We start from the raw sequence: 24,632 nt of genomic DNA, 5'->3' as shown, positions 1-24,632 counted from the left end.
TCTTCCCTACCCTTCCGACTACACATCCACCTGTGGGACTCCTATTTATCCTACAAAATGCATCTCAACTGTCACCTCTTCTAGGAGGTCTTCCCTGACTCTTCCATAAAGAGTTACTCTCTCCTCCGTCTTGCACGTGCTTCTATTGCTGCACATGTCACTTTGCAGAAATCTGGGTATTTACATGCCGGTCGCCCCTTCTAGATCTTGAGCTCCTGGAGAAACTCTCCTATTCGTCACTGGGCCTCAGAGCCTAGTCCAGAGCCTAGTCCAGAGCCATCTGCACCAAAGGGGCTCAGTAAATGTTTTTTCAATTAATTAGGACAGAATCAAATGAACAAGCATTTAGTGGTGAACTACCTGAATAACATACCAAGTGCCCTTGAAAAACACGGCCCCTGGCAGCTAGCCAGCAAACCTAAACTTACAGTTTGTATCACAATATCAAACAAACTGGGTCAACAGCTCTGCGGGAAGTGACTGAGCTGATTAGGTCAGAGGCGAAAGGATGAAGGGCCAACTGAACACGAACCATTTGAAGAGTTAGTGTTATTACGTTAGCAGCTCAGGTAATTCTCGTTGGCGTCAGCAAGCACTAGGAACTCTAAGAACCAGAAAGTCACCTCGATCTGGTCCTTAGATTTGATCAGAACTTTTCTTAAGATTACTGGTTTCTGAGTTTAATCTTCAAACTTTAATAAGAATGGAAAAAAGTTAAATTGGATCCAAAGAAGAAAAATAAATATGAGTAAGGTTTAGAAAATAGGAGTGACAAGAAAACATGATAGATGTTTAAGAAATAATTTCATTTATAAGAATTAACCAAGAATTTTGACAAGAGGTTTCCTATAAGAAAGACTGTAGGAAAATTGTTTTACATTGTAAGGGGGAAATTGGAAACAACCCGAGTGACCAAAATAGGAGATCAGATCATTAAACATCCATGTATTTGATAGCCAAGATATGGAAGTATAAACATGGGATTATGTTTATGGAAATAATTAATTATAATAAATATGGTAAAATTCAGTTTTTATAAATTTACATATGTATAAATATGCAAGGAAAGAAAATATAGCCAAATGTGGACAGTAATTATCACTGAGAGTTTGTTATAAATATTTATATTTTTCATTTTGTTCATCTGTATTTCCTATGTTTTCTAAAAATCAACATATGTTACTATATCATTTTTTAGTTAAAGTAAAATAATGGTAGAAATTGGCATGATTTAGCACCAAATGTAATTAGAATCTCTTAAGTTTTCCTAGAAGCATAAAATAAATATATAGAATTAGACATAAGGCCAAAGACGAGCTGGAAGAAAACATGAAGATTCTGCAATGCCAGGGTGAGAAGTTCAGTCTTTATTCTGTAAGCAGCATGGGACATCGAATCCTTTTTGTTCAGGAAAGTGACTTAGACACAATTGTTATTTAGAAAAACAATGCACGTATTGAGATTGTTGGCTAATTGGGCTGATGGAAAGAGAAGAAAAAGAGAACCCTACGTTTCCAATGATAAAGTTTGGAGCCTAAAACCTGGGGCAGGCAGTGACAGCTGGGATGGGTCTAGACAAAGACAAAGAACAATTGGGAAACGCAGAAGGAAGGGGAGGATGAGCAGGACTCGACCCACCGTGCTCAGGCACGGGCCACTGCTCCTGGCTGTTCCTGGAAACTTGATGTGGATCTTTGTCAGAGAAAAGAATCTTAAAATGAAGTATCTTCACGTGTGGAGTTTACACAATTCTTATAAGCTTCATTTTTCCTAGACCAATATTAGATTTTGGAGGCCAAATTTAACAAAAGGTTATAGTTAGAGACAGACTAACCTGGGTCTCTAATGAAAACTTGTAAAAAATCAGAAGATTTTTTACTGCTCTTTTAAGCCTGAGCATCTAAAGCTGAAAAGACATTAAAGGATCACAAACTTGATAAAATAGCAAAGAAAATCAGAAGCATAATAATTTTTTAATGTCTTCATTGATATTTTAACACGATTCTTGACTAATTTACCCTTTGCTCTTTTCCAAAGAGCTGGCTGGTTTTACCCCTTTAATGTATTCATCGTCATTTATAATTTCAGATAAGCTCTTTTTGTTCATTCCAAACTGAATTTAGTGAAAAAGAGCTGAGTTGAATGCTGATGCGACTTCGTAGTCTCTGCATGATCTCTATTCCAGGTTTGACACCTGGTACAATGGGTCACCATTCTGTATAACCACTAACCTCAAAGGATGCATTATTGACTAAAGGATGTAAGACTAGCCTGGATCCTGAGTATTTAGAAGACAGACAGGTGCTCGAACAGAAGAGCCTGTCCATTGGTAAGAACTACGGGGAATTTTACAGAGAAGTAATTGATGGGTGCTCTGTTGGAAAACCGCTTTACAGTGATACCTTGTGAGCAAATGACTCACCTACCACCCCACAGAGACTGATTTAAAACTTAACATAAGTTTGAATTCATTTCCTCTTTATAACTCTTACGGGAAGAAAGAAGCCTGCAGGCCCACAGAGATTTTTAAGTTTTCATTGAGAATACTATCCAGTCCCCTTTACATAAGCCTACCAAATGTTTTGGGAAAACAGACCTAGTCATCTGGATTCGCATAGAGGCATTTTGTTACATGGTAGCAGTGGGCCTGCCCCACATATGTCATCAAAATGCTGGTCTCCGACGGAGATGTCCAGGAGAAGGTCTGAGAAGCATCACTCCCAAACAACGGCAGAAATGTCTTGAGAGTCTTTTACACCCAGAAGCTGTGGTGCTGGGCAGATCTCAGAGTTTGCGCTCATGTGATTGAGAAGCTGACTTGTTTTTTGAAGCTGCTTCTTGGCTGACGTCACCCCAATGAGGACAGCAGGCTGGCACAACCCTGTGGGGTGAGGGGCACCTTACACAGACTTCAGTGTGCTGGGGACACCCAGTTCTTCTGCACAAAGCTTTTTTAAATTGTTTTTTAAATTTTATTCTAGATGTTTTGAGCTATAACAGACAAAAATTGTATATATTTAAGGTGATGTTTTGGTATGAGTATACACTGTCAATCAAGCTGACCAATACATCCATCACCTCACATGGTTACCACTTGTGCGCATGTGTCGAGAACATTTACGATCTACTCTCAGCTCACTTCAGATGTCCAGTGCAGTGTCGTTAACTCTGACCACCGCGTGGTGTCTTAGACCCCAGAACTCACTCATCCTGCAGAATTAAAAGCTTTGTAAGCTTTCGCAAACATTTCCCCATACCTCCTGCCCCTCAACCCCCCCCCAGCAACCACCACTCTAATCTCTGCTTCTGTGAGTTTGACTTCTTTAGATTCTACATATAAGTGATATCATGCAGTATCCATTTTTCTGTGGGCAAAATCTTTCTAGCTAAATCAGACTTGCTCTAAGTTTGTGAATAAAACGTCTCCTTCCCCATCCCTGTAGAATAGTTTTTCTTTTTCTATATTTTTATAGATGAAAAACCCTTTCTAATTGCATGTTTATATGGGCAACAATGTCATAAAATGATGATATCAACACATGTAAATGCTTCTCACTTGTAAAACACTTTCACGAAAACTCAGGCTAAGTCCAGTAGGGATTACATTATTACTATTTCACAAATTTAAAAACTGAGGCTCAGAACCCATCAAGACTAAAGTCCCATGCAGCCAGGATGGGAACCCAGATGCTCTTACTTCAATCTCCCTGCTCTTTGCAGTATACCAGACAGCCCACCTTGCTGGGTGGGACCCTATCATAACACTGAGCCTCCTGCTTGTGTCCAAAACCGGCCTCCGCGTGGAGTTTCAGAGTGTAGGCAGCCGGGCCCAGGGGCCTCAGAGCGCTTCTGTGGCACCTGGGACTGCATCATGTGTTTGAACCCTCTCTCCCCATGCACAGCTGTGGCTGTGTGAGGATTTACAGTTTGCGTCTTTGTAGCTCATCTGTAGACTGACACTCAAAGACATGTCCTCCTTTGCTGGGCCTGGACGCTGGGGAGGACTTGACCCCTATTTCATCTCCTGAGGGGACCCAGCAGCCTCCTTCAAATAGAAGATTAGAATGGATCTATTATAAAAGTCCTACTCTAGCCACGAGCTAACAGGTATAAAGGTATAACATCTGCACAATAATAGTTATTGTTCTAAGTATTGCTACTAATAACACAAAATGATTGCTTGGCGAACAGCAAGCACTCAATAAAATGTAGCCGTGTTGCATGGTGCAATATCATGATGCAATTTTGCATGCACCAGCTCAAGAGGCTTAGGAGGCATTAACATTATTCCCGTTTTATAGGTAAGAGACTGGGTCTGTGGGGGTAGATAACTTCACTGAGTCACAGAGGCAGCAAATGGCAAAGTCAAAATTCAAAACCTATCCGTGTCACTCCCGATCCTGGAATGCCAATATGAGATTAAGAACAGACTCTGTATCATTGATTTTGGTTAGAGCAGTGCTCCTTTAAAATACAAAAAAATAAAAAAAAGAGTGATATAACTCTTCCTGCTTTCCACAAACTGGCATCTTTTCCACAAGCTCCTGCCTAGGAGCTTCTAATTTTAATTTTCTATCCAAGCCTCTGGCCCAGGGAAGTCACTGAAGTCACGCATTTCTCAGGCCCATCCTACTGAGCGTCTGTTGGCCAGAGCCCATCAGAGTGCCTCTCCGAGCCTCCTAGCTCCCTGTGTGCACATGCCAGTCCGCGGGTCCTGGGTGCAGTGCACAGATCCTCCTTGGTCCTCCTTAACACCAGGCCAGCCCACATTTGTGCTCACCAGCCAAGCTGAGTCCAAGATTCTGCCAATTCCCACAATGTGCTATAGGAACTCAAGGTCTGGAGGCACTCGGAGTACACGGGTCAACCCTGTACAGTCTTGTTAAGAGTCTGTGCATAGACTAACTACAAAATCCACAGGACCTGAGAACTCACATCCAACACCCTCTCTCTATCCTGACATCTACACCTGCATGCCAACCATGCTTTCATGTCCATCCCCCACCATCCCTACCCCTGTCTCCCAGCTCTGTTCTGTGTCCAGTGGCTTTGGGTCTTAAACATGCAGACCTCTTGCAAGTGGAATCTTAAAAGTTCTCCATAACCCATAACCCATATCCCATTCGAATTCTCTGTCTCTGAGATAGTTCACCCTTGTAATGTTTTCTTAGTATGCTCTACTCTTCATGGGTACACTTTTTGAGTTCTCCCCACCCCCATTATTACCTGGTAACATCTAGCACAGGCCACATTGCTTGTTCTGCTATAAATTTAAGGCCATCTGGTCAGCATCTCAGTAGATTTCATCAAATCTAATGCTGCTTAACATTCAACCGAATTTGCTATCTCTCTCTGGGGGCTGGCAAATGATTCAGGACACCTGCGTCCCTCCAAAGGCCAGCTTCCTGGTATCTGCCTCTAGAATTCTCTGCTGAAACTAGTCTGGTACCTTACCCAGAGAGACATAGTCCTGGCTTCTGGTGGAAAGAACACTGTCACAGGACACTGTCACACTCTCATTATAACTCACGTCCCAAGACTAGAGCTGTCTTCCCTTTGTCGCTCTCCTTTGGAAGGGTATTCGGAACCCCTCTGTCATTCATGATGGATCCCACAGTGTATTCCACAGCCCCTCCTAAGGGTTTGGATGTCATGATGGACCATCCCTTTGGATCCAGGAGCAGCTGGAGACCACAGCACAGTCCAACATTTCCAACACTGAATACCAACCAGAAGCTGTTCTCTCCAGAATGCAGGAAGAAGGTAGTTATCTGCCAAGCCCCCTGAAGAGGGAAAACAGAAGAAACTACGTGGCCATATAAGCAGAGCGACAAGGTAAATGCATTTATATTTGTGGAGTTTCAATTTTATTCAACGACTTGGAGAAATAAAATGAGATAAGTATTCAATAATTTTATAAAAATTAACATGGCTATTAAAGAGTAGAATAAAAATTCTCAGAAGTTTTTAAGATACAATGAGCAAACTCAAAGATAGGACAATGGCCTGCTTTAAACTACGTCCTTCATTTCCTCAGAAGCATGAATTCTTTCTTCTCCACTTGTAGGGGTGTGGGATGGAGGCAGTGAGAACTCTCCAGGTGCACTCAAGGCTCATGCCCTCTTGCACTTTGGGGTCCAACCCTGCACTTCCTCCTAAGAAATATTTCACACCACTTGCCACACCAAAATTTATAAGGAAGAAAAGGGCACTGGGTACGTGGCTCAGGAAAACTCTCCACAGGAAAGACTTTTGTTTCTCTCTCACAGAAAGAAAATAGAAAATTCCCAAAAGGAAGCCACAGGGTGTGCCTTACAGGAAAGGAGCCCCCTAACCCTCTTCCACAGGGGCCTAAAAAGAGCCAAGAGCAAGCCAAGAAAATGCTCAAGGTTTACAAATAGATCGGCCCAACTCAACAAGGAAGTACACTTAGGGGTCTGCACTGTTGACATTTCGAGGCACTCAGTTCTTTGTTGGGAGGGTGCTTTTGGGGTGCATATCCCTGGACTCCACCCGCTAGGTACCGATAGAAGCAGATGCCCCATTGTCACAGCCCAAAATATCTCCGGACATTGCCAGTGTGCCCAGGGTTAAGAACCACTGAGCTGGGATAAAGAAACTGTAGCTTAGCTAATAATAAAACATTTGTTTTCTTGTAGCATCCTCTGTGCTACTTACATCCCCCAGGACTCAGGGAGGTGCCATGGCCATAGGAGGTGGAACAAAATTCAGGCTGCAAGGATTTAGACCCCTGTGCTGCCCACCATCCCTGGGACTAACACTACCTGCACTGAGAACCACGGTGAAAGGCAGGATGCATCAGCATGACCAGGGCCAGCGCAATCCCAGAAGGTGCCACTCACACAGACTGGGGTGTGAATGGGGCATCCTGGAGTTGCGTCATGCACCGGCCCTGGGTAGCACAGTGTTTCAGCCACCAATCTCCTGTCTGGTAGAGAGAGTCTTAGGAAGGAGTAAGAATAAAGCGATGTAGTAAACACTATATATGGGTCAGGAAATCATGAGTCACGGTCTCAGCTTCCAAACAGGATCCCACTTCCAGATGGCATCGCAGTCTCAAACATTAAAAGAGCTTCAAATCTAAGAAGTTTTGTAACAAAAATGTATGTTACATTTATGCTCTGTTGTCAAGATTGTACTGGATTATTTGAAAACTGTGGAGAAACTGTATGGTACAGTGGTATGAGCTTGGGATTCCTCAGGAAAAGATCTAGCTGGATTCATGTTTCTACCACTTAAGAGCCTTGAGGTGACTTCCTGGTGGCAAACTGGAGGAAATCGTAGTCATCCCTGCCTGGGAGTGCAGTGAGGATTAACAACGAAGCGAGACGGTGACTGTACGTGTGCATTGCAAAGGGTGAAGCACAATACCCACGCTGCTCAGTCAAACAGCTTGTCTCTGGACAGCTTACTAAAAATTTTAGCTTTTTAAAAAAATGTCAAAGACATTTTTTCTAAAAAGACAGTTTTCTAAAAGATACCCATTTTTAACATTTTTGAGAATCCCCTAATCCATGTAATTTTACATACTGGTTTTTCAGATTTCATATTATTTTATGCTTAGAGGTCACAGTGTTTCTCTTGGCTTGATGGGTGGGTATTAAAAGAAAACGGCTCTTCAAAGAAGCCTTTTAAAGATTACTTAGAGGAGAGTGTAATTGCCTGCCTTTATCCTAAGAATCTTTTTTCTAGTTATAAAAGCAATAAGGGATCATTTTGAAAACACTCACTGACATCAATGGATAGATCATCCAAGCAAAAAAATTAATGCAGAAACAGTGGCCTTAAATGACACTAAATGACAATTAGTCCAAATGGACTTACTTGATATTTTAGGACATTTAACCCCAAAGCAGCAGAATATATATTTTTCTCAAGTGCACAGAGAATATTTTCCAAGATAGACAAGAAGAAAAAATGGATATACTACATACTATAAATATATGTAATATGTAGTTAATATATGCAAGTGTGTCTCCTTTCCTACTCATTGAAACACCACTACATCCTACGGTATATACAAACATATACACATGCATTCTGTGCGCTGACACCTGTTTCTGGACACTTTGGCTCCAGTCATCTGCCTGCTAGCCTAAGGTGGTACCTAAGAGACTTGGGCCCAGGAAATCATACTCACTTAGTTTTGCAGCTTTCATTTCAATTGTGTTCAGATGAGGTGTTTTCCTGCAGTCCTCTCCCAAGAAGCTGCCCACTCCTTAAATCATATTAGTCCTTTATCTACCCCCCAAATAACACATCATATTGCCTCTGCATCCCTCGGCATATCCATTCATTGAGAATGTTCAGAGATTCGCTGAAACGGGCTCCTACCAGACCACGGGAGGCAATATGTGCATTGCTTCCCGACTCCACGTTCAGGGATGTCGCGTGAATACTTTGAAATGGACCGGGTGAGAGTATTTATACCACAGAAACCAGCGAAAGCAACAAATCTGGACCTTTGTTTCCAGAGAGCCAGGTCGGCAGCATCCGTGGGCTAGACTGTCTCTGAAGGCCCCGAGGCCCGGGACTCCTCAACACGACTGACTCTAACACAACATGAGATTAAAAGGACCATCTGCTAGACACACTGGTACTGCATCAACACCCAAATAAAAATGCAAATTGGAAACATGTAACCTAAGGAACTTTTTTCATAGTCCTTTTTTCTCTTTCTCTCCTTGGTAGCTAGAATTCTCAGAGCTTACTAAAATAGAAACTGTCTGCATTAAAATCAGGGGGGAAAAAAAGATGTTAAAGTACTTCTTTGACCTAGAAGAGTGTGAAGCTTCGGATTGTGATGGGAGAATAAATAACATTTTCTTGGATCAGTCTCTGTCCCAGGGGGTCTTGGGTTATTCAATATAACTGTTCAAATAAATAGTACTTCTGGGGGAACCGGTTCTTGTTCGGCTACTCCCAGGACAAACCACATGAAGCCTATTAGCCACGCAGCCTGCGCCAGATTCAAACCCTCTCCCGACTCCTCTGGAAAGGCCTAGATAGGCTTCCTTAGACGCCCCCATCAGCTTTGTCTATCTGGAGCCAACACTAACTAAAAATGACTCTGTGCTGGGCTGGACTGCCAGGGGAGCCGAACACAGCCCCTGGGCGGAGGGTTCCACCATGGCAGGAGCTTGGTCGTTCAGTTCCCAGTAGTCTTTACTCATAAAAGCCCTCTGTTGAGGCCATTTCTTCAACCAGTCTCCTCTGGACCATGGATGCCCCCAAAATGTAGCCCTAAAGTTATAGACTTAAATCCAGAAAGAGTCTCAGGGATATTTTGCTCCAATCTTCCTCTTACAGGTGAAGTTCAGAGAAAGAGGGTCACTTGCCCAAAGCAACAGCATAGCCCTTGCCAGGGTAGAGTAGGGACTCAGGACTGCCACGTCCCAGCCCAGGGCTCTTCCCACCCTCTTTCACTGTCTCCCTTGCAGGTGGGAGAGAGAAGTGGCATCCTTGAGGAAAAGGAGAGAGCACCTTTATTACCTATACCCGACAGCGGTCACAGGTTTCACGGATCCCTAAATCTGTGAGGATGTCAAAGGCCCCCACTCAGCTAATGAACTGAGATTTCATCGAATTCAATTTGTGACACAACCATTGTATTTAATTTGTTGAGTCATTTCTTAAAAACCTTTCTGATGCTTTCCCCAAGTAATAACTGTATTACAAAGCCACAAAGAGGAGAGAATTTAATCAAAATATTCTAGTGGCTCCTTTTAAAAATAATTCAAGGACAAATAAAAAGGAAGCCTTACTTCATTCCCCTAACTGGATAAACTTCTCAATAAATTCTTCCATCATCCTAGTAACAGAAAACAGAACCCTCTATTTAATTTTTCTTCTTTCTATTTTTCTTCTTCTATTAAGAAGTATACAGTTTCTAAACAAAACAGACCTTAAAAAAATCACTGTAGCCTCAAGCTAGCTTTAAAAAGGGAAAAGTTACATTACTTAATGTTATTGCAAGTTCCTTTTCGAGCACAAATCATAGATTGTAAGAATAGATTTTCACGTGTGGCAATATAAACATTTCATGAGAAAATAGTGGGTCTGTGTATTCGTTTATTTACTATCTGAATTACATTTGGATCGCTCCTATTGTCTGCCTGGGGTGAGCTGGTTCATTGTTATATTATGTATAGAATTTCCAAATTACAAGGCTAAATGGAATGTGCATCCGAAGCCTCGGAGACTGGCTCCCTCCCCCTGAGGATAAGAAAAGTGACGCACAGGGAGGTGCTGGGACACACCCAAGGTCACAGAGCTAAGTAGCTGCAGAGCCAGAAACAATCTCCCCCGAATGTATGGCTCCCCAGAACGTATGCTGCTGACCGTTCCCACGTTTATGAAGCGTCTTTCAATACCAATTCCCATGTTTTCATTAGACACATGAAAATTATAATGGTACTGTTTCCAATCAATGTTTTCTCCTCGGTTACACACTCTTGGTGCATACGTGTGCAACATCAGAATGTTTATGCTTTGTCAATGACTGTCCCCACTGGCCTTTAAAATATCATAATGCTTGTAAGGAAGAGGGGAGAAGCTCAGGTTTAAGACTCAGAACAGAGTTTGAACACCAGTCTGTTGAGTATAAGAAGAGTGAAGCTGGTTATTTAATCTACTAAGGCCTTTCTGCCCCGACTCCCTCATCTAAAAATGGGACAATGAATGACTACTTTGGTAAATGAATGCAAAGCCCTGAGATAGTGTCTAGATTTCGGGGGCAGAGGAGAGATTGACTTTTGACATTTGAAATTCACCATATTTCTAGTTTTCCTGAACTTATTCATTCATTCATAAAATATTTATTAGGCACCTTCTATAGCTACACATTGTTCTAGATTCTGGACACACAATAGTGACCCAGATAGACAATACCCTGGTGGCATCAGCCAGCAGGTGCTGGTGGCCCTGAGGGGACACAAAATGAAGTTGGTTTTACATGTGTTAGAAAACCTGCAAAGTGGACTCTGCCACTGCTAAGGGAATGAACTGCTGCTAAGAAGTATTGCTGGGATGACATTCAGAATCCAAAGGCAAACAGGAAGCAAGTCCTTCTCCCTCCTCCAACCTTTAGGCTCCCTCTAGTGCCCCCGTTGAGGGAGTCTTAATGGAGAGCCAGATAGCAAAGCAGAAAGGAGATTTGCATCGCCAGCCCCAACATCACAAAGCAAAGCATGAAGGGTAGTTTTGAATCTTAAAGACAGTATCTTGATAACTGACATAGCTACTGAGGAAGCTATGTCACTTGACTTCTTTTGATCTCAAGGCAAGGTGAGTGGGGTTCAGTCTTTCTCTGCAAATTTGGAAAGAACACTTTCCAACTACTGCTTAGAATTTTAAACCTTTTATTGCAAAATACTAACTACTCAGAACAGTGCATACCAGTGTGGTTTCCTTTATTTTTCCAAGGAAACATCTCTCTCTGACTTTGTTTATTCTGAAGTGTTTTTATATTACAATAAATTGCTAGAATGGCATGTGCGGAAAGGAGAAGGACGTGAGAGATTCAGAAGGTAAGAGTGGGGGAAAATTGGGAAATGGCAGCTGAGAAGAATTTGGAAGGAGAAATAAGTTTTACTAAGAGGAATGCAAACACTAGTCTAATCCATCCCCCTACAAAATCTACAATAAAATTTGCATCACTCGTAAATGTGTTGTGGACTTGGATTTTATTATTACCATTATCATCATCATTATTAGAACAGGTAATGCACACACTGACTGGTACAGAAGACCAAAAGGACAAAAGAACATGTAATAATTGTCTTCCTTCTACCACTACCTCCCAAGCAATAAAGAAAAACTACAATGGCAGATGTATCATGTCAGGGCCAATTTTCAAGACACAAAACCCATCTGATTAGCACGAGCAGAACTGTTGTAGGTGTTCAGTTCTGTACCAGACTCATTGGGAAGGTGAACAAAACAGAATCTAGGCTGAGTTTCCAGGAACCCCTTCCAAAGCCTCGGCAGAGAATTAGGCCACCAGTAGAGCATCTGTTCCTCTCAGTCAGGAAAGTACTGACTGCTTAAATGCTCCGCATTTGTCTTCACCAAGGTGGGGGCCAGACATGGCACCTCTGCTACAATTGCTGCAGGAAAATCAACTGTGCTCTCCTCTCTCCTCGCCAGAACAGATGGCAAAGAGCAGCCTCCAGAACACTGTGTTCCACTTTGCCTTCTAAATATTAAATGTCAAGCAGAAGTGCAAGTGCAAGAGCATCTGTGCAATGTAGTTGTCAGTCTCCCCCCTTTTGAAAAGAATTGGAATGGGTGCTGAGTGAGCCTCTATACAGGACCTGCCATAGGAGAAATCCTCTACACAAGAGCAAACATATGAAAGTCTCTAAAAATAAAAACTGCATGGTACTAGCAGATAGTTAGAAAAATAGAGCAAAGCAAAAAAAAAATCAGAATCTAGAAAGACACTCATGGATATGTGAACATTTAGTAAAAGATAAATATAGCATTTCAAAGCAGTGGAGAAAATATAAGCTATTCAATTAAATGAGCATTGGAACAACTGGTTAACCATTTATACAACTACAAAGCTACAGCATCCACACATCATGCATGGAAAGAAATTCCAGATGTAGTAAATAGCTAAATGTTAAAAAGTAAAACTATATGATAAGATAATTGCCAATTATTACCTATCATCCTAAATGATGCTAAGTACCAGGAAGCAGGGGACAAAGCTTCGTCTTGATATATGTTCTATGCCTAACTCTGAATCTGGTGTACACCAAGCCTTCAGTAATGGAAAGAATGAAGGAGGGAAGGAAGGAAGGGAGGAAGACTATTAGAGCACTAGAGGAAAAGGAGGATCATGTGAGCCACATGAAATCAGAAAAATAGGAAGTAGGCTCCAGGAATTGCAGAAGTGTAGCTGGATTGTGTTATACGGACGTGGGCAGGCAGGTGGCAGGTGACAAATATTGAAAATAGAAGATGCAAAACTGTTACTAGGGTTTTGAGTGTCAGGGTAAGAGAGCTGAACTTATGCTTTAGAGAATGGAAAGCCACAGGAAGTTGAGAAACAGGGACGGATGAGATCGGAACTGTGGTTTAAGGATACTAACTTGACGTTGAGAATCTCTTTCTTTTTTGAGAATATATTCACGTATCAGAAATTTTCTTTGCCTTAGCCCCAAAGAATTGATTTTATGGTGTGGATTTGAGCAGCCCTGATAAACATTTCTTTTTCTAAAATAGTTCAAACCATCTGTGTGACATAGAAATGGCCAATATGCATATGAAAAAATGCTAAATGTCACTAATCATCAGAGAGATGCAAATTAAAACCACAATGAGATATCATCTCAAGCCTACCAGAATGGCCACCATCAATAAATCAACAAACAACAAGTGCTGGTGGGAATGGGGAGCAGAGGGAACCCTAGTGCACTGTTGGTGGGAATGCAGATGGGTGCAGCCGCTGTGGAAAACAGTATGAAGTTTCCTCAAAAATTTAAAAATGAAACTGCTTTTGACAGTGATCCCACTTCTAGGAATATATCCTAAGAATCCCAAAACACCAATTCGAAAGAATATTTGCACCCCTATGTTCACAGCAGTGTTAATTACAACAGCTAAGATTTGGAAGCAGCCCAAGTGTCCATCAGTAGATGAGTGGATAAAAAAGCTATGGTACATTTACACAATGGAACACTACACAGCAGTAAAAAGAAGGAGGAACTCTTACCTTTTGTGACAGCATGGATGGACCTAGAGATTACTATGCTAAGTGAAATAAGCCAGTCAGTGAAAGACAAACACCATATGGTCTCACTTATACTTGGAATCTAATGAGTAAAGTAAAATGATGAACAAAATAGAAACAAAGTCATGGACACATGGAACAGACTGACAGCTGTCAGAGGAGAGGGAAGAAGGGGGACTGGATGAAAGAAGGTGACGGGATTAGCCAAAGCATGTGTATTGTATGCATAACCCACAGACCACAGACATAAACAACAGCGTGATGATGGCCTGAAGGAAGGATGGGTGAGCGCTGGGTAGAGATGGGCAAAGGGGAAAAAATGGGGACATCTGTAATAGTGTAAATAATAAAAATAAAGTTAAAAACAAATAAATAAAACAGCTGAAACCTACATGTGTCTAGGTCAGCCTTGAGTAAAGTGTTGTTCTGCAGTTTTTTTCTCTCAAGCAATTAGTCTTTATGCTCCTGTGCAAGCCAGCAACTGCATTATTTTGATGCAACACCCTGAAGTGAACTCTGAGGCCTCCCCAAGGCCTAGCCTGCGGTTACCAGCAAATGCTCACCCAGAGCAGGGAGTGTCACTACTGATTGGTCTATGAGATTCTCTTATAAGGCAAGATCTGTTGATAGAGGTTCCAGTCTCTTTTTTTTTTTCACTAGAAATAATTTTTAAATAATACATTCATCATAAGAGAAAGCATCTTTTAATGTTATGAAAAATGTTTTAATAGTTGATAAGTAATTAAATACAAAGAATAAATCAATACTAAAAATTAGACCATCACCTTTTGACAATCACATATTATTTAATTTGTCTGCCAGAGCTGGTTTCTATGACAATGAGCGTATACTAAATCAACAAGCGATCATTTTAGAACATTTTAGATAATAGTTGTCTCTTCAAATTGTAAAGTTGTACAAGTAAGCATTAAAGTTAAACATGCAAGTTCAATTAATATTTTGTTTTTAATAACATTTATTTTCTCTAATTCTCCAAACTTCTGCTGATCAGAGAAATAAATAGCAAAGAACACAAGTCCAGTAGGACAGTATTATTGAGCCATCTGGTATGAAAGAAGATCATGGAAACTTTGGTATTGCTCAGATGGGCTTCTGGGCTTTTTAGACATTGTAGGTTCAATAATCAACATTTTGGAAAATAAATGGATTATTCATTTTTCCATTGAATGATATTTTGGCAAATCATCCTCTCTTTTCCAAAGTCCATTCCTGGGTCAAGTGAGGGGACAAAGGACACAATTTCCCCTCTCTCCATGCTTTTCTAAGAGTCCCAGCTGTGAGGAAAGCACTGTAGCAGCTTGGGTGAATAGACGCTGTCCCAGGAAGTACCAGGATGCTGTTAACCCTATGGTGAAGGAGCTCACTTAGAGCTTTGCTGGACCTTGGTGTAAACGTCTTACTTAAATTACAGAAAGCATATCTCCTTCATCTGGTCTGGAATGATCCATCATTCTTTAAAAATCAATACATAAAATCCTGATAGACCTACCCACAAGCCTGCATAAATCTCTATCCAGTTTGGTTAATTGATATTCACAAACATTATTAAGTTCTCTTGAAAAGAGAGCTCTTTCTGGTCCTGTTGGTTTATTAGGGTCAAGTTTGCACTGGGCATTTGGTTTATCAGCATTTCTACACATACTATTTTTCCACACATTTAATTCATATGCACATAAATATATATAGGTCATTTTTAAAGATTCATATTTGTAAGAAGGTTGCAAATACTTTTTTATAATATTTCAGTTAACCCTGTATAATTGGAGAGCAAATATCTACTATTCAATTTATGCTAAAAAAAAAATCTTTCATTCTAATACCTGCTCTAGATAAGCATTTGCTATTTTTTTTGGCCATCCCAGTATTTACTATATAATCAACTAACTGCTTTCCTGATATCTTTAGTTCCTTTATATATATTTTCGTTTTTCAAGCAGAAGAATGCTTTGAAACTCAAATACTTTACTGCTTTTTCTTCAGGAAAATATGAAGCAGGTAGGCCTTGCCCTCCCTCTGGGAGAAACATGTATATTCCCAATTCGAACTCAAGCAGCAACTAAGTTTTGTTCACATCTCAATTCCGTCAATATTCTCTGTAAGCTACAGAGTCCTCTGAAACATAAATTCTCTTACCAAATGCTCTGTTCCAAGAGAAAGTTTATGAGCTGTAATTCTTACCTCAGTCAGAGAAAAGCTGATTATTCCATGGAAGCATTAACAGAATATAGAACAAGACGCCTGTTTGGTTCCCACAAGGTAATTTCATTTAATGTAAATTTTTAGATCAGACACCCATGATATTAAAAAAAAACTGTACTCAAGAGTCAGTTTCTTTTATCTATCACTTTAGATTCCTTGTGCTACCATATCCTCTACTGTACTCTCCTTGTACCAAAGTATATGAAAGGTTTGAATGAAGCGGTTTACAATTTCGACAGGAACGGGTATTCTAATTCATGCTAAATGGTATCTTACAGTGTGCATGTTCACACACCATGATACGGCTGCACTACCAGGACTCAAACCCTCAACAGTACCCCAGAGCACCAGGCAGGTGCTGCAGAGACAACCTGAAAGGGACTGTTGAACCATATCGCCACTGAAGCTTTTTGTTTACTTGTTTATCGAATTCATCAGAGTAACACTGGTTAATGAAAGTATACAGGTTTCAGGTGCACAATTCTATAATACATCGTCTGTATATTGTATTGTGTGCTCCCACCCCAAAGTTGTCTCTTTCCATCACCATTTATTCCCCTCTACCCTCCTCTACCTCCCCCACCGCTCTTTCCTCCTGGCGATCACCGTACTCCTGGCTGTGTCTATAGCACTGCAGCTTTGAACTCACAGCTCTGTTCTTCCAGGACAGCTATTGTTAAGCTCACTGCTCACAGAGGCTGAAGGCAGTTGGATGCTCTTATCTGTAGTGTTGATTCTTCCACCAACAGTCTCATGGGTGTTGCTCTTTGGCCTCAGCAGAATAATGAAGCACTTATAAGCAAATACACAACCCAATAAATCATAACTGGATGCCAAGATTGCAAATATTTCCACAGCCACTTTAAACTTGCCTTTGGTGCTCAAATAAGCAAGAACAAAAGAGATCCAGACAATGAAAAAGACCAGCATCCCAAAGGTGACGATTTTCCTTCCTAGTAATTTTCAGGCAACTGTCGAGCCACAGTTGTTATAAGAAAGCATAGTGAGGACAGGAAGATATCAATTCCAAAGGCAGAGCATAAAAATTCTATAGAACCTTCATCACATTCCAGAATGATCTTTACATTTTGACTGCCCATGGTCTTGTACACACCTGGGGATTTCAATATTAAGTAGGCTGTGCATACTCCAATCTCTATCAGAACAGAGATGAGCACAATGATTTTCCAATAAAGGGGGCAGATGGATATAAGTAGGGTTTCTGATTTGGAAATTCTATAGGCTAAAAACAGTGAAATAGTCTTTCCAAGAATGCAAGACAGGTGCGAAGAAAAGCCCAGAGCCAGAGTGGCCTGGCGGGCCTTGCAGGACCAGCTGTGTGGCTCGCCAATGAAAAGCATGGAAGACAGCAGGGCAATGCCAAGAGAAACCTGAATGAGAAAGCTCAACTCTCGTCATTGGCATTCACCAGTGGACTGTGCCTGTACATCACGTACGCAGTCGTGACGGCCAAGACCACAGGCGTCCCACAGATGGAGAGAATGACAAGACCAAACCCCAGGGCCTCATCATAAGCAAGGAATTCTATTTCTTTCAGCACACGCTCCCTCTTTTGTTCATTTGACCAATAGTCTTCACCACATTGATTACACTCTCTTTGACCTAAGGAACAAAAAACAGAGGATTGACTGCAAGCAAATCCAACCAACCCCCTTCAGTGCTCAATAGCCCAGAGCAGCCAAAGGCCTAGTGAGACCCCTTTACACAGACTCCACAGTCTCTCCAAAACTGCAGCGAGAAAACAGTCTTGGAGTGTGCAGCTAACATTATATGTTGAGAATTATCTTCAGTCTTGGAAATTCAGTCTCCCTTCTTTGTTTCAGCCTTTCCTGCGGGGGCTTTGTGCAGAGTGACGCCTCTGTCCTCCGCTTCCGGTTATCTAATTGCATGTACCCTCATAAACCCCAGAACAAGTCACAAAGTATTTCCCATGTATGAGAAAATTACAGCTACCAATGTGAAACAATCAAAAGGATCATGACAGGGATAAGACTGATTAAAATATGAGCGTTTTCGATCTTCCATTCAACATCACCCCTTCCTCCTGAAGAGAATTTTGTCTTTGCCCACTCTGCTCTGCCCTACAGATGCACCCTCTGGATGCAGATTAGAGAGAAAAAGTAGCAAAGTCCTGAGAATACGAAGGGAAACAAAAATAACAACCATGTTGATTAAGGTTGAGGAAGTGTTTGGAGCATTTAGCTGGTCAAAGGATCTAAGGGAGAATATTGCAACATATGAAAAGTCCCTTGAGATAAACTTGTGGTAGATAAATTCGTGGGAATAACTGGCACACCAAACAGGAAGAGCGCACAAGGTCCAGCACTGGGCTGTTTTCTCACACAACACGTAGACATCCCAGTGGCACACCCAGGGTCCCTTTACATTCTGCGGGGATGTGCACCTCGAGACCCAGTGCAAATGCAATGTCTGTAAATCTGCTTATAGTGTGATGTGAATGAAGGGCTTCCCGTTTAAAAGGGAGATAAGATGTATTTTCTTTTTATTTATTTTTATTGAATTTATTGGGGTGACATTGGTTAAAGAAATTGTATCGGTTTCAGGGCACACTTCTATAATCTATCACCTATATATTAGCAAAGATTCATTTTGGAAAGTGAATAATCACATTTATATTTATTTTAGAAATCAGAATTTTCTTATGTAAAATCTGAACTAGGTAACAATGATATGTACTAGAAATCTCTTGAGTTCAGTTATGGTAACATTACTGAAATATATATTAGCACTATACACGATAGATAGGCTTCTTATAAGATGAGTGTGTGTGTGTCTCCACAGAATAAAGCAGATTTCCTCTCCCCTGACCCAGTCTTCTGAAAAGAGCTCTCTGCACTTTTCTTTGAAAATCACCATGAACAATGAGCCGAGGCCTTTTATTTCATTTCTCAGTATCCCTTCCCTTCTCTACTCTCATGATCTAGTTTTCAACCTAAATCAGAACATGACTCTCCTCTGTCAAGAGTCTCCTGTATACCCCTTTTCACTCAGCGTAAAAGCCAAAGTCCTTTACTGTCCAATAAGGCCCTGTGTGACACCCCCCTCCTCTCTTCCTCTTCTACTACTCCCCCGCTCTCTCACTGTTTCCAGCCACCCTGCCTTCTTCAGTGTTCTTCCAACAAGCCAAGCACGCCCCTGCCCTCCAGGCTTAGAAGTTGCTGTGCCCTTTGCCTGACATGCTCTTGCCGAGATAATGCAGGGATTCCTGTCCTCAAAGCTTTTATTCCGAATGTGCCCGGGGAGGGCTTTTCTCACTACCTTCTGTGCAATTACAACACTCACACCAGTACTCTTTAGCTCAGCCCCTGCTATTTTTTTCTCTGCAATATTATCACCCTTTAAGATAATATATAATTTATCTACTTATCTTGTTTATTGCCTATTTTCTCCCACTTAAATGTGAGCTCCATTAGACAGGGATTTGTTCTGGTTTGTACACTGACGCACTCCCAGTTCCTAGAACAATGTCAAGCACGTATGATATTATGCTGAATAAGTATTTGCTCACTTACTTCATTCCTTAGATTGTAAGTGCTATGAGGACAGTGGGTTTTTCTGCAATGCTGAACACAGAGGGGAACTCATAGATGCTTCGCAGATTGGTGTTGGACTACCTCTGAACCAATTTTATTATGCAAATATATCCCCAATTTTAATAAAGAAGATGACAAAAATAAAAGTACTATGCTCTAATGAAGCAATATTAAGATAGAAATCTATTACTACACTTTATTATTTTTCCATCAATTTTTAGTAGAAGGAGCATTCTATGAATTTTTGTATATACAAGGGGTAACAGCTTCTATTTTTTTAATGCAAAACAGTATATTGAGTATCTACTACATGCCTGGCATGGGGAATACAAAAGTGAAGTTTCAGGCTCCATTCAGTGAGAGAGCTCCGGGCCACAGAAGATGGTGTATAGTCTGGGCCTAGGACAGCTCTGTTACTCTGCAGTGATGGAACTTTTATATATATGTGCTGCCCGATATGGTAGCCCCTCGCCCCACATGGCTGTTGAGCCCTTGAAATGCAGCTAAGGGGACTAAGGAACTGCATTTTTAACTTTATTTCATTTTAATTAATTTAAAATTTAAAAGCTACATGTAACCAGGGGTGACTGTATTGGGCAGCAGCTCTAGGTCAAAGAAATAAAATGCCCCTAGAGTGGCAAATACTAATAAGGTTTTTATTTTTATACCCTGTCATAAGGTATTCAAGTGCTGCTTAAGTAAGAGGGGGCCAAGAAAAAACTAGTGTATGTATACATGTGGGTGTGTGCTTTTGTGAGCGTGTATGAGTTTATATAAGTTTAGTTACCCGTGGAAAGCAAAAAGAAAAAAAAAGATTAAGAGAGTTAAAAAAAAAAAAAGTTCTCCTAGGTGTCTGGCACAGCACAGCAGCTCAGAAACCCTAATTCCCTTGCCACCTGTCTGTAGATCCTTTCCTAGCATCATTTGAAAGACTGGAGGTCTCAGCCCGCAGGTCAAAAGGGCCACATAAGAATAGGGGAGGTAAATAAAAAACAAGATGGTAAAAAGACACACGCCCCTAAAACAGTCTTTAGGCAGCAAATTTAAAATGCTAGCTGTCCTGACACTCACTTTCAGCTAGTGCACACACTCGCTTCCTCTCTCTCTCTCTCTCTCTCTCTCTCTCTCTCTCTCTCTCTCTCGTTCCTTTATTCTGAGATTCATGTGGAAGATTAAATTGCCAATGTTTTTCCACCACCCTATTATCTTACTGTAACCCACAGGTCACCCTGTAGTAAACACTGCACTAGAATATCAAAAGCACTATAGTCCTACTCTGCTACAACTAATGTTTCATTGAGGGTAAAAAGTTCAGCTGTCTGGTTTCTTCTTAACTTCTGGTTAGTGATGGGGCTTCTTCCTTACTTTCCCCAACACACGTCTGGGTGTTGTCTTTACATTGTATACCGAGGGGGCCCCCATCTCTAGCTCACCAACCACCTCTCAGTCCTACATATCAAGATCTGCTTTTGCAAAATAAACAAACAAAACAGAAACAAACTCACAGAGACCAGACTGATGATTGCCGGAGGGAAGGGATATTGGAGGACTGATGAACAAGGTGAATGGATTAAAAAGTACAAATTGGTAGCTGCAAAATAGTCACGGGGATGTTCAGTACCACCTGGGGAATATAGTCAACAATGTTATAATAACTATGCATGGTGCCAGGTGGGTGCTTGAAATAGCGAGGGGGAGTCACTTTATAAAGTACGTGATTGTCTAACCACTATGCTGAACACTGAAACTAATACAAAATAATATTGAGTGTCAACTGCAATTGAAAAACAATTTTTTAAAAAGGAAAGCTCTCCTGTTGGTATAAGAAGAGAAGGAATAAAATTGTAATAATAGCTTATGAATGTCTAATCATTATGTTGTGTACTGGAAACGCATATAATATTGTATGTCAACTGTAATTGAAAAAGAAAAAATATTTTAAACAACAAATTCTAAATATTAAATAAAATAATTAAAAAATAAAATGTTCTTAAACAAGTTCAATAATTAATAATATATAATAAAATAAATGATTCATTATTAATAATGAATATATAACAGCTTTTTATCTAGGGTAAATACTTCATATCCAAAACCAATATATTTAACCCTCAAACCTTATTTATACTACCTGTCAGAAAAATTTTGAAAACAATATTTTGTTAGGAATTTTGAAGCTTATTACACGCATCTTTCTCCCCTATAATCTCTCAATGAGAGTTTTGAATGACAAATGAAAGCTTACTGACATGCGTGTGTGACCATACATACAACCACGAGGTAGCTAGTGTTCCCTGCCTCAAATTATATTATGAATTGGTAAACTTCCTTCCCATTCTTTGACCTTGGAAATAGAAGAAAAAAGGGAGGCAGAAATGAAATCTCTCTAGAACGACTGTCAGAGAGAGTAGGAGGGACTTCTGGGTTGCCCCGGGATAATGGTAGCTGGTAAACTGTGTATCTCTACACACATCCTCGGAAAAAGATCATACATAGCTTAAAATTTTAAAAAACCATCTATGACCCACAACTATAGCATCATGAAGAGCTTGAGAATACAGTTAACTTCATACAGGGTCTGACACAAATAGTGCCCTTATTTAATCACAAAATCCTTTATTACAAAATCATAAGCATGTAATTCTGTAACATAACAACATCATACTGAAGCCCACCATATGACATTTTAGGTGAAATGTTCAAATTGCTGTCCATCTCGTGAGAGACACTCACATACCCTACCAACCACACTCACGCAAGCCTTACTTCTGATGGGCCCCATAGTATTTGTAAGTAAAAATATACCCACTAAATTCCAGCAAGGCCATCTCTAGAGTTCCCTGCTCATACCTGGGTGTGCGGGAAATGAGAGGAGTCTGGGAAAACTGTCAGGGAAGAGGAAGAGTGAGCAGAGAACCTAAGATTTATGGAGAGCAGATGAAATCAACCCTAGAAAGAAAATGCCTGTCCCACATTTTAAAACAGGTCCAAAATCTTGTAGACACAACACTGGCTGTCGGGAAAGTTCTTGCAAGTAGGACTCGTGGGGACAGTTTCAGGAAGGGACAGAAGACACAGAGAGGGAGAGGTGCCTTTTAAAGATGTGCTCGAAAGGGAAAGAAGGAGAAGGGGGAATTGGAGAAATCCTGCAGAAACTAACTGCTGTTCGCCCGACTACCAGAGGAAGGCAGTCTGGGATAGGGACTTGTAAGACACTCAAAATTCTCTTCCTCGGCCACAGAAATAACCAAAAAATTGTGCCTTGATGGAGGTTCACTATACACAGAAAACACAAAATGAAAATCAAACCATTCCAGCAGATTAACGTTCCCCTCCAAAACAAATATACACATGATTGGCAGAATACTATAGCACAGCTCTTTAAATAAATACACCAGCACTACCATTAAATATTCTCAGGAAAGGATTTGGAGATGTGCAAAAATACCTGATTTGAAATCAATCAGATACTTAAAATTTAAAACATAAATGGATATAAAACTGGAAGAAATTTTTAAAAGTTTATTTTACTCAGAAAAGAAACTTAAAGAAAGACAAAATTGTTTTAGATATTAAAAGTTATAAGGAACTCAAAAATGATTATATTTGAATAAAAATTTAATATGGGGCATTGAATAAAGTGAGGAAACAACCAAGAGAATAAGGACGTGATAAATAAAAAGGCAAAAATTATCAGAGAGGAAGTTGAATAAAATGGAAGACAAAGGAAATCAAACACTTTGAAGTACTTGAAGAAAACATAATAGAATTAATACTTAAAACTATAATCCAAGAAAATGTCCCCAAAACAAAAGATCTGAATCCATATATAGAAAATATATGTGCTGTACTTGGGAAAATTGACTTGGAATAATCAACTCTAGGTGTCTGATATTTCCAAATGCCTGAAACGATATGGAAATGTAATTCTCTGCACATGTAAACAAAGTAAGATGTCAGAGTAACTAACCTCTGGTGGTTCGGTGTTCCAAACTATGGTCGCATTCTTTTTCGTCACGAGTTCAGACCTAGAGTCAGTGAGTACATACTCTCCAACCTGCACAAAGGCAATCTCCCCATCATCATCGAGTTGCCAGTTTAGAATATCACAGTATCTGTCACATCTCCATTCTCATCAATTTCTATTCTCATTCCATTATGAGTAGTAAACTTAAGTGTCTTCAAATAGTACATGAACTACAAAACAAGGAGGGAAAAAAACAGAAAAGCAATTTGTAAACATTTGCCCAGAAAACAGGGTCTATAAAGAAAATAATTTCGAAAGTAATCTAAGTCATGAGATTGAATATTTTTCCTTTTTCTCTTAGCTGTCTAATAAGACAACTTGTAGCCACATGTGACAATTAAAACTTGGAAGTGGCTGGCCAAGTCAGAGAAACTCAAATGTCATATGATTTCACTCATCTGTGGAATCTAAAACTGAACTAACAAGCAAAGTGGAGACAGACCCATAGATAGAGAGCAGGCTCTAGGGCAGAGGACTGGAGAGGAAGGGATTGAGAAAAAAGGGAGGAAAAATCATGGTCAAGGAGAATGAATGGTATGGTGATAGCAGTGGGGAGGGAGGTATAAGGGGACTAAATGGTAATGGAAAAATACAATTTAAAAAATCATTTAAAAAATAAGTAAAATGAAATTTTCCTGTTTCAAAAAAAAAAAAAAAAAGAGAGGAAAGAAGGAAGGAAGGAAAGAAGGAGGGAAGGGGCTGGCCAAATTGAGATGGGCTGTAAGTATAAAATATACTGGATTTGCAAAGTTTTAGTTCAAAGAAAATGAAATTCTCATTAATAATTTCATATTAATATTTTATATTATATTATGACCACATGTTAAACTATTATTGGGGTAATATAAAAATAATTAAATTTAATTTCATATGTTTCTTTTCATACTTTCAATTTGTTATGAGAAATTTTTTAATTACCTGTGTGGCTCATGTATTTCTATTGGACAGCTCTGATCTATACTAAGGCCAAGTGTTGCCTAACGTTTCCAAATACCTCCATATCTAGGGAAGAAGAATATTTTGACTTTCCTCTTAGATTTCTTCCACTTAC

General features: G+C 40.2%; 2 protein-coding genes across 3 annotated transcripts in view; both read right to left on the bottom strand.

Moving 5' to 3' along the window:
- Nucleotides 1-24,632, bottom strand: part of KCNAB1 (potassium voltage-gated channel subfamily A regulatory beta subunit 1) — a 364,487-nt gene that overhangs the window by 338,503 nt on the left and 1,352 nt on the right. The window contains exon 2 of one of the 2 annotated variants that reach the window (XM_071220559.1): nt 23,525-23,751. The exons of the other annotated variant lie outside the window; for it this stretch is intronic. The gene's annotated coding sequence lies outside the window, so the exon portion shown is untranslated. The remainder of the gene's footprint in view (nt 1-23,524; nt 23,752-24,632) is intronic. 2 annotated transcript variants of the gene reach the window in all.
- On the bottom strand, nt 16,625-19,538 carry LOC139440679 (vomeronasal type-2 receptor 1-like). The gene is given in 4 exon segments (XM_071220521.1): nt 16,625-16,923; nt 16,926-17,393; nt 17,396-17,652; nt 19,534-19,538. Coding segments are annotated over 4 exon segments (1,029 nt in total).

This window comes from Desmodus rotundus, chromosome 2 (assembly GCF_022682495.2).
Source record: "Desmodus rotundus isolate HL8 chromosome 2, HLdesRot8A.1, whole genome shotgun sequence".
Lineage (NCBI taxonomy): Eukaryota > Metazoa > Chordata > Mammalia > Chiroptera > Phyllostomidae > Desmodus > Desmodus rotundus.
Note: the sequence above shows the minus strand (reverse complement) of the source record. Positions and strands in the feature narration are given on the sequence as shown.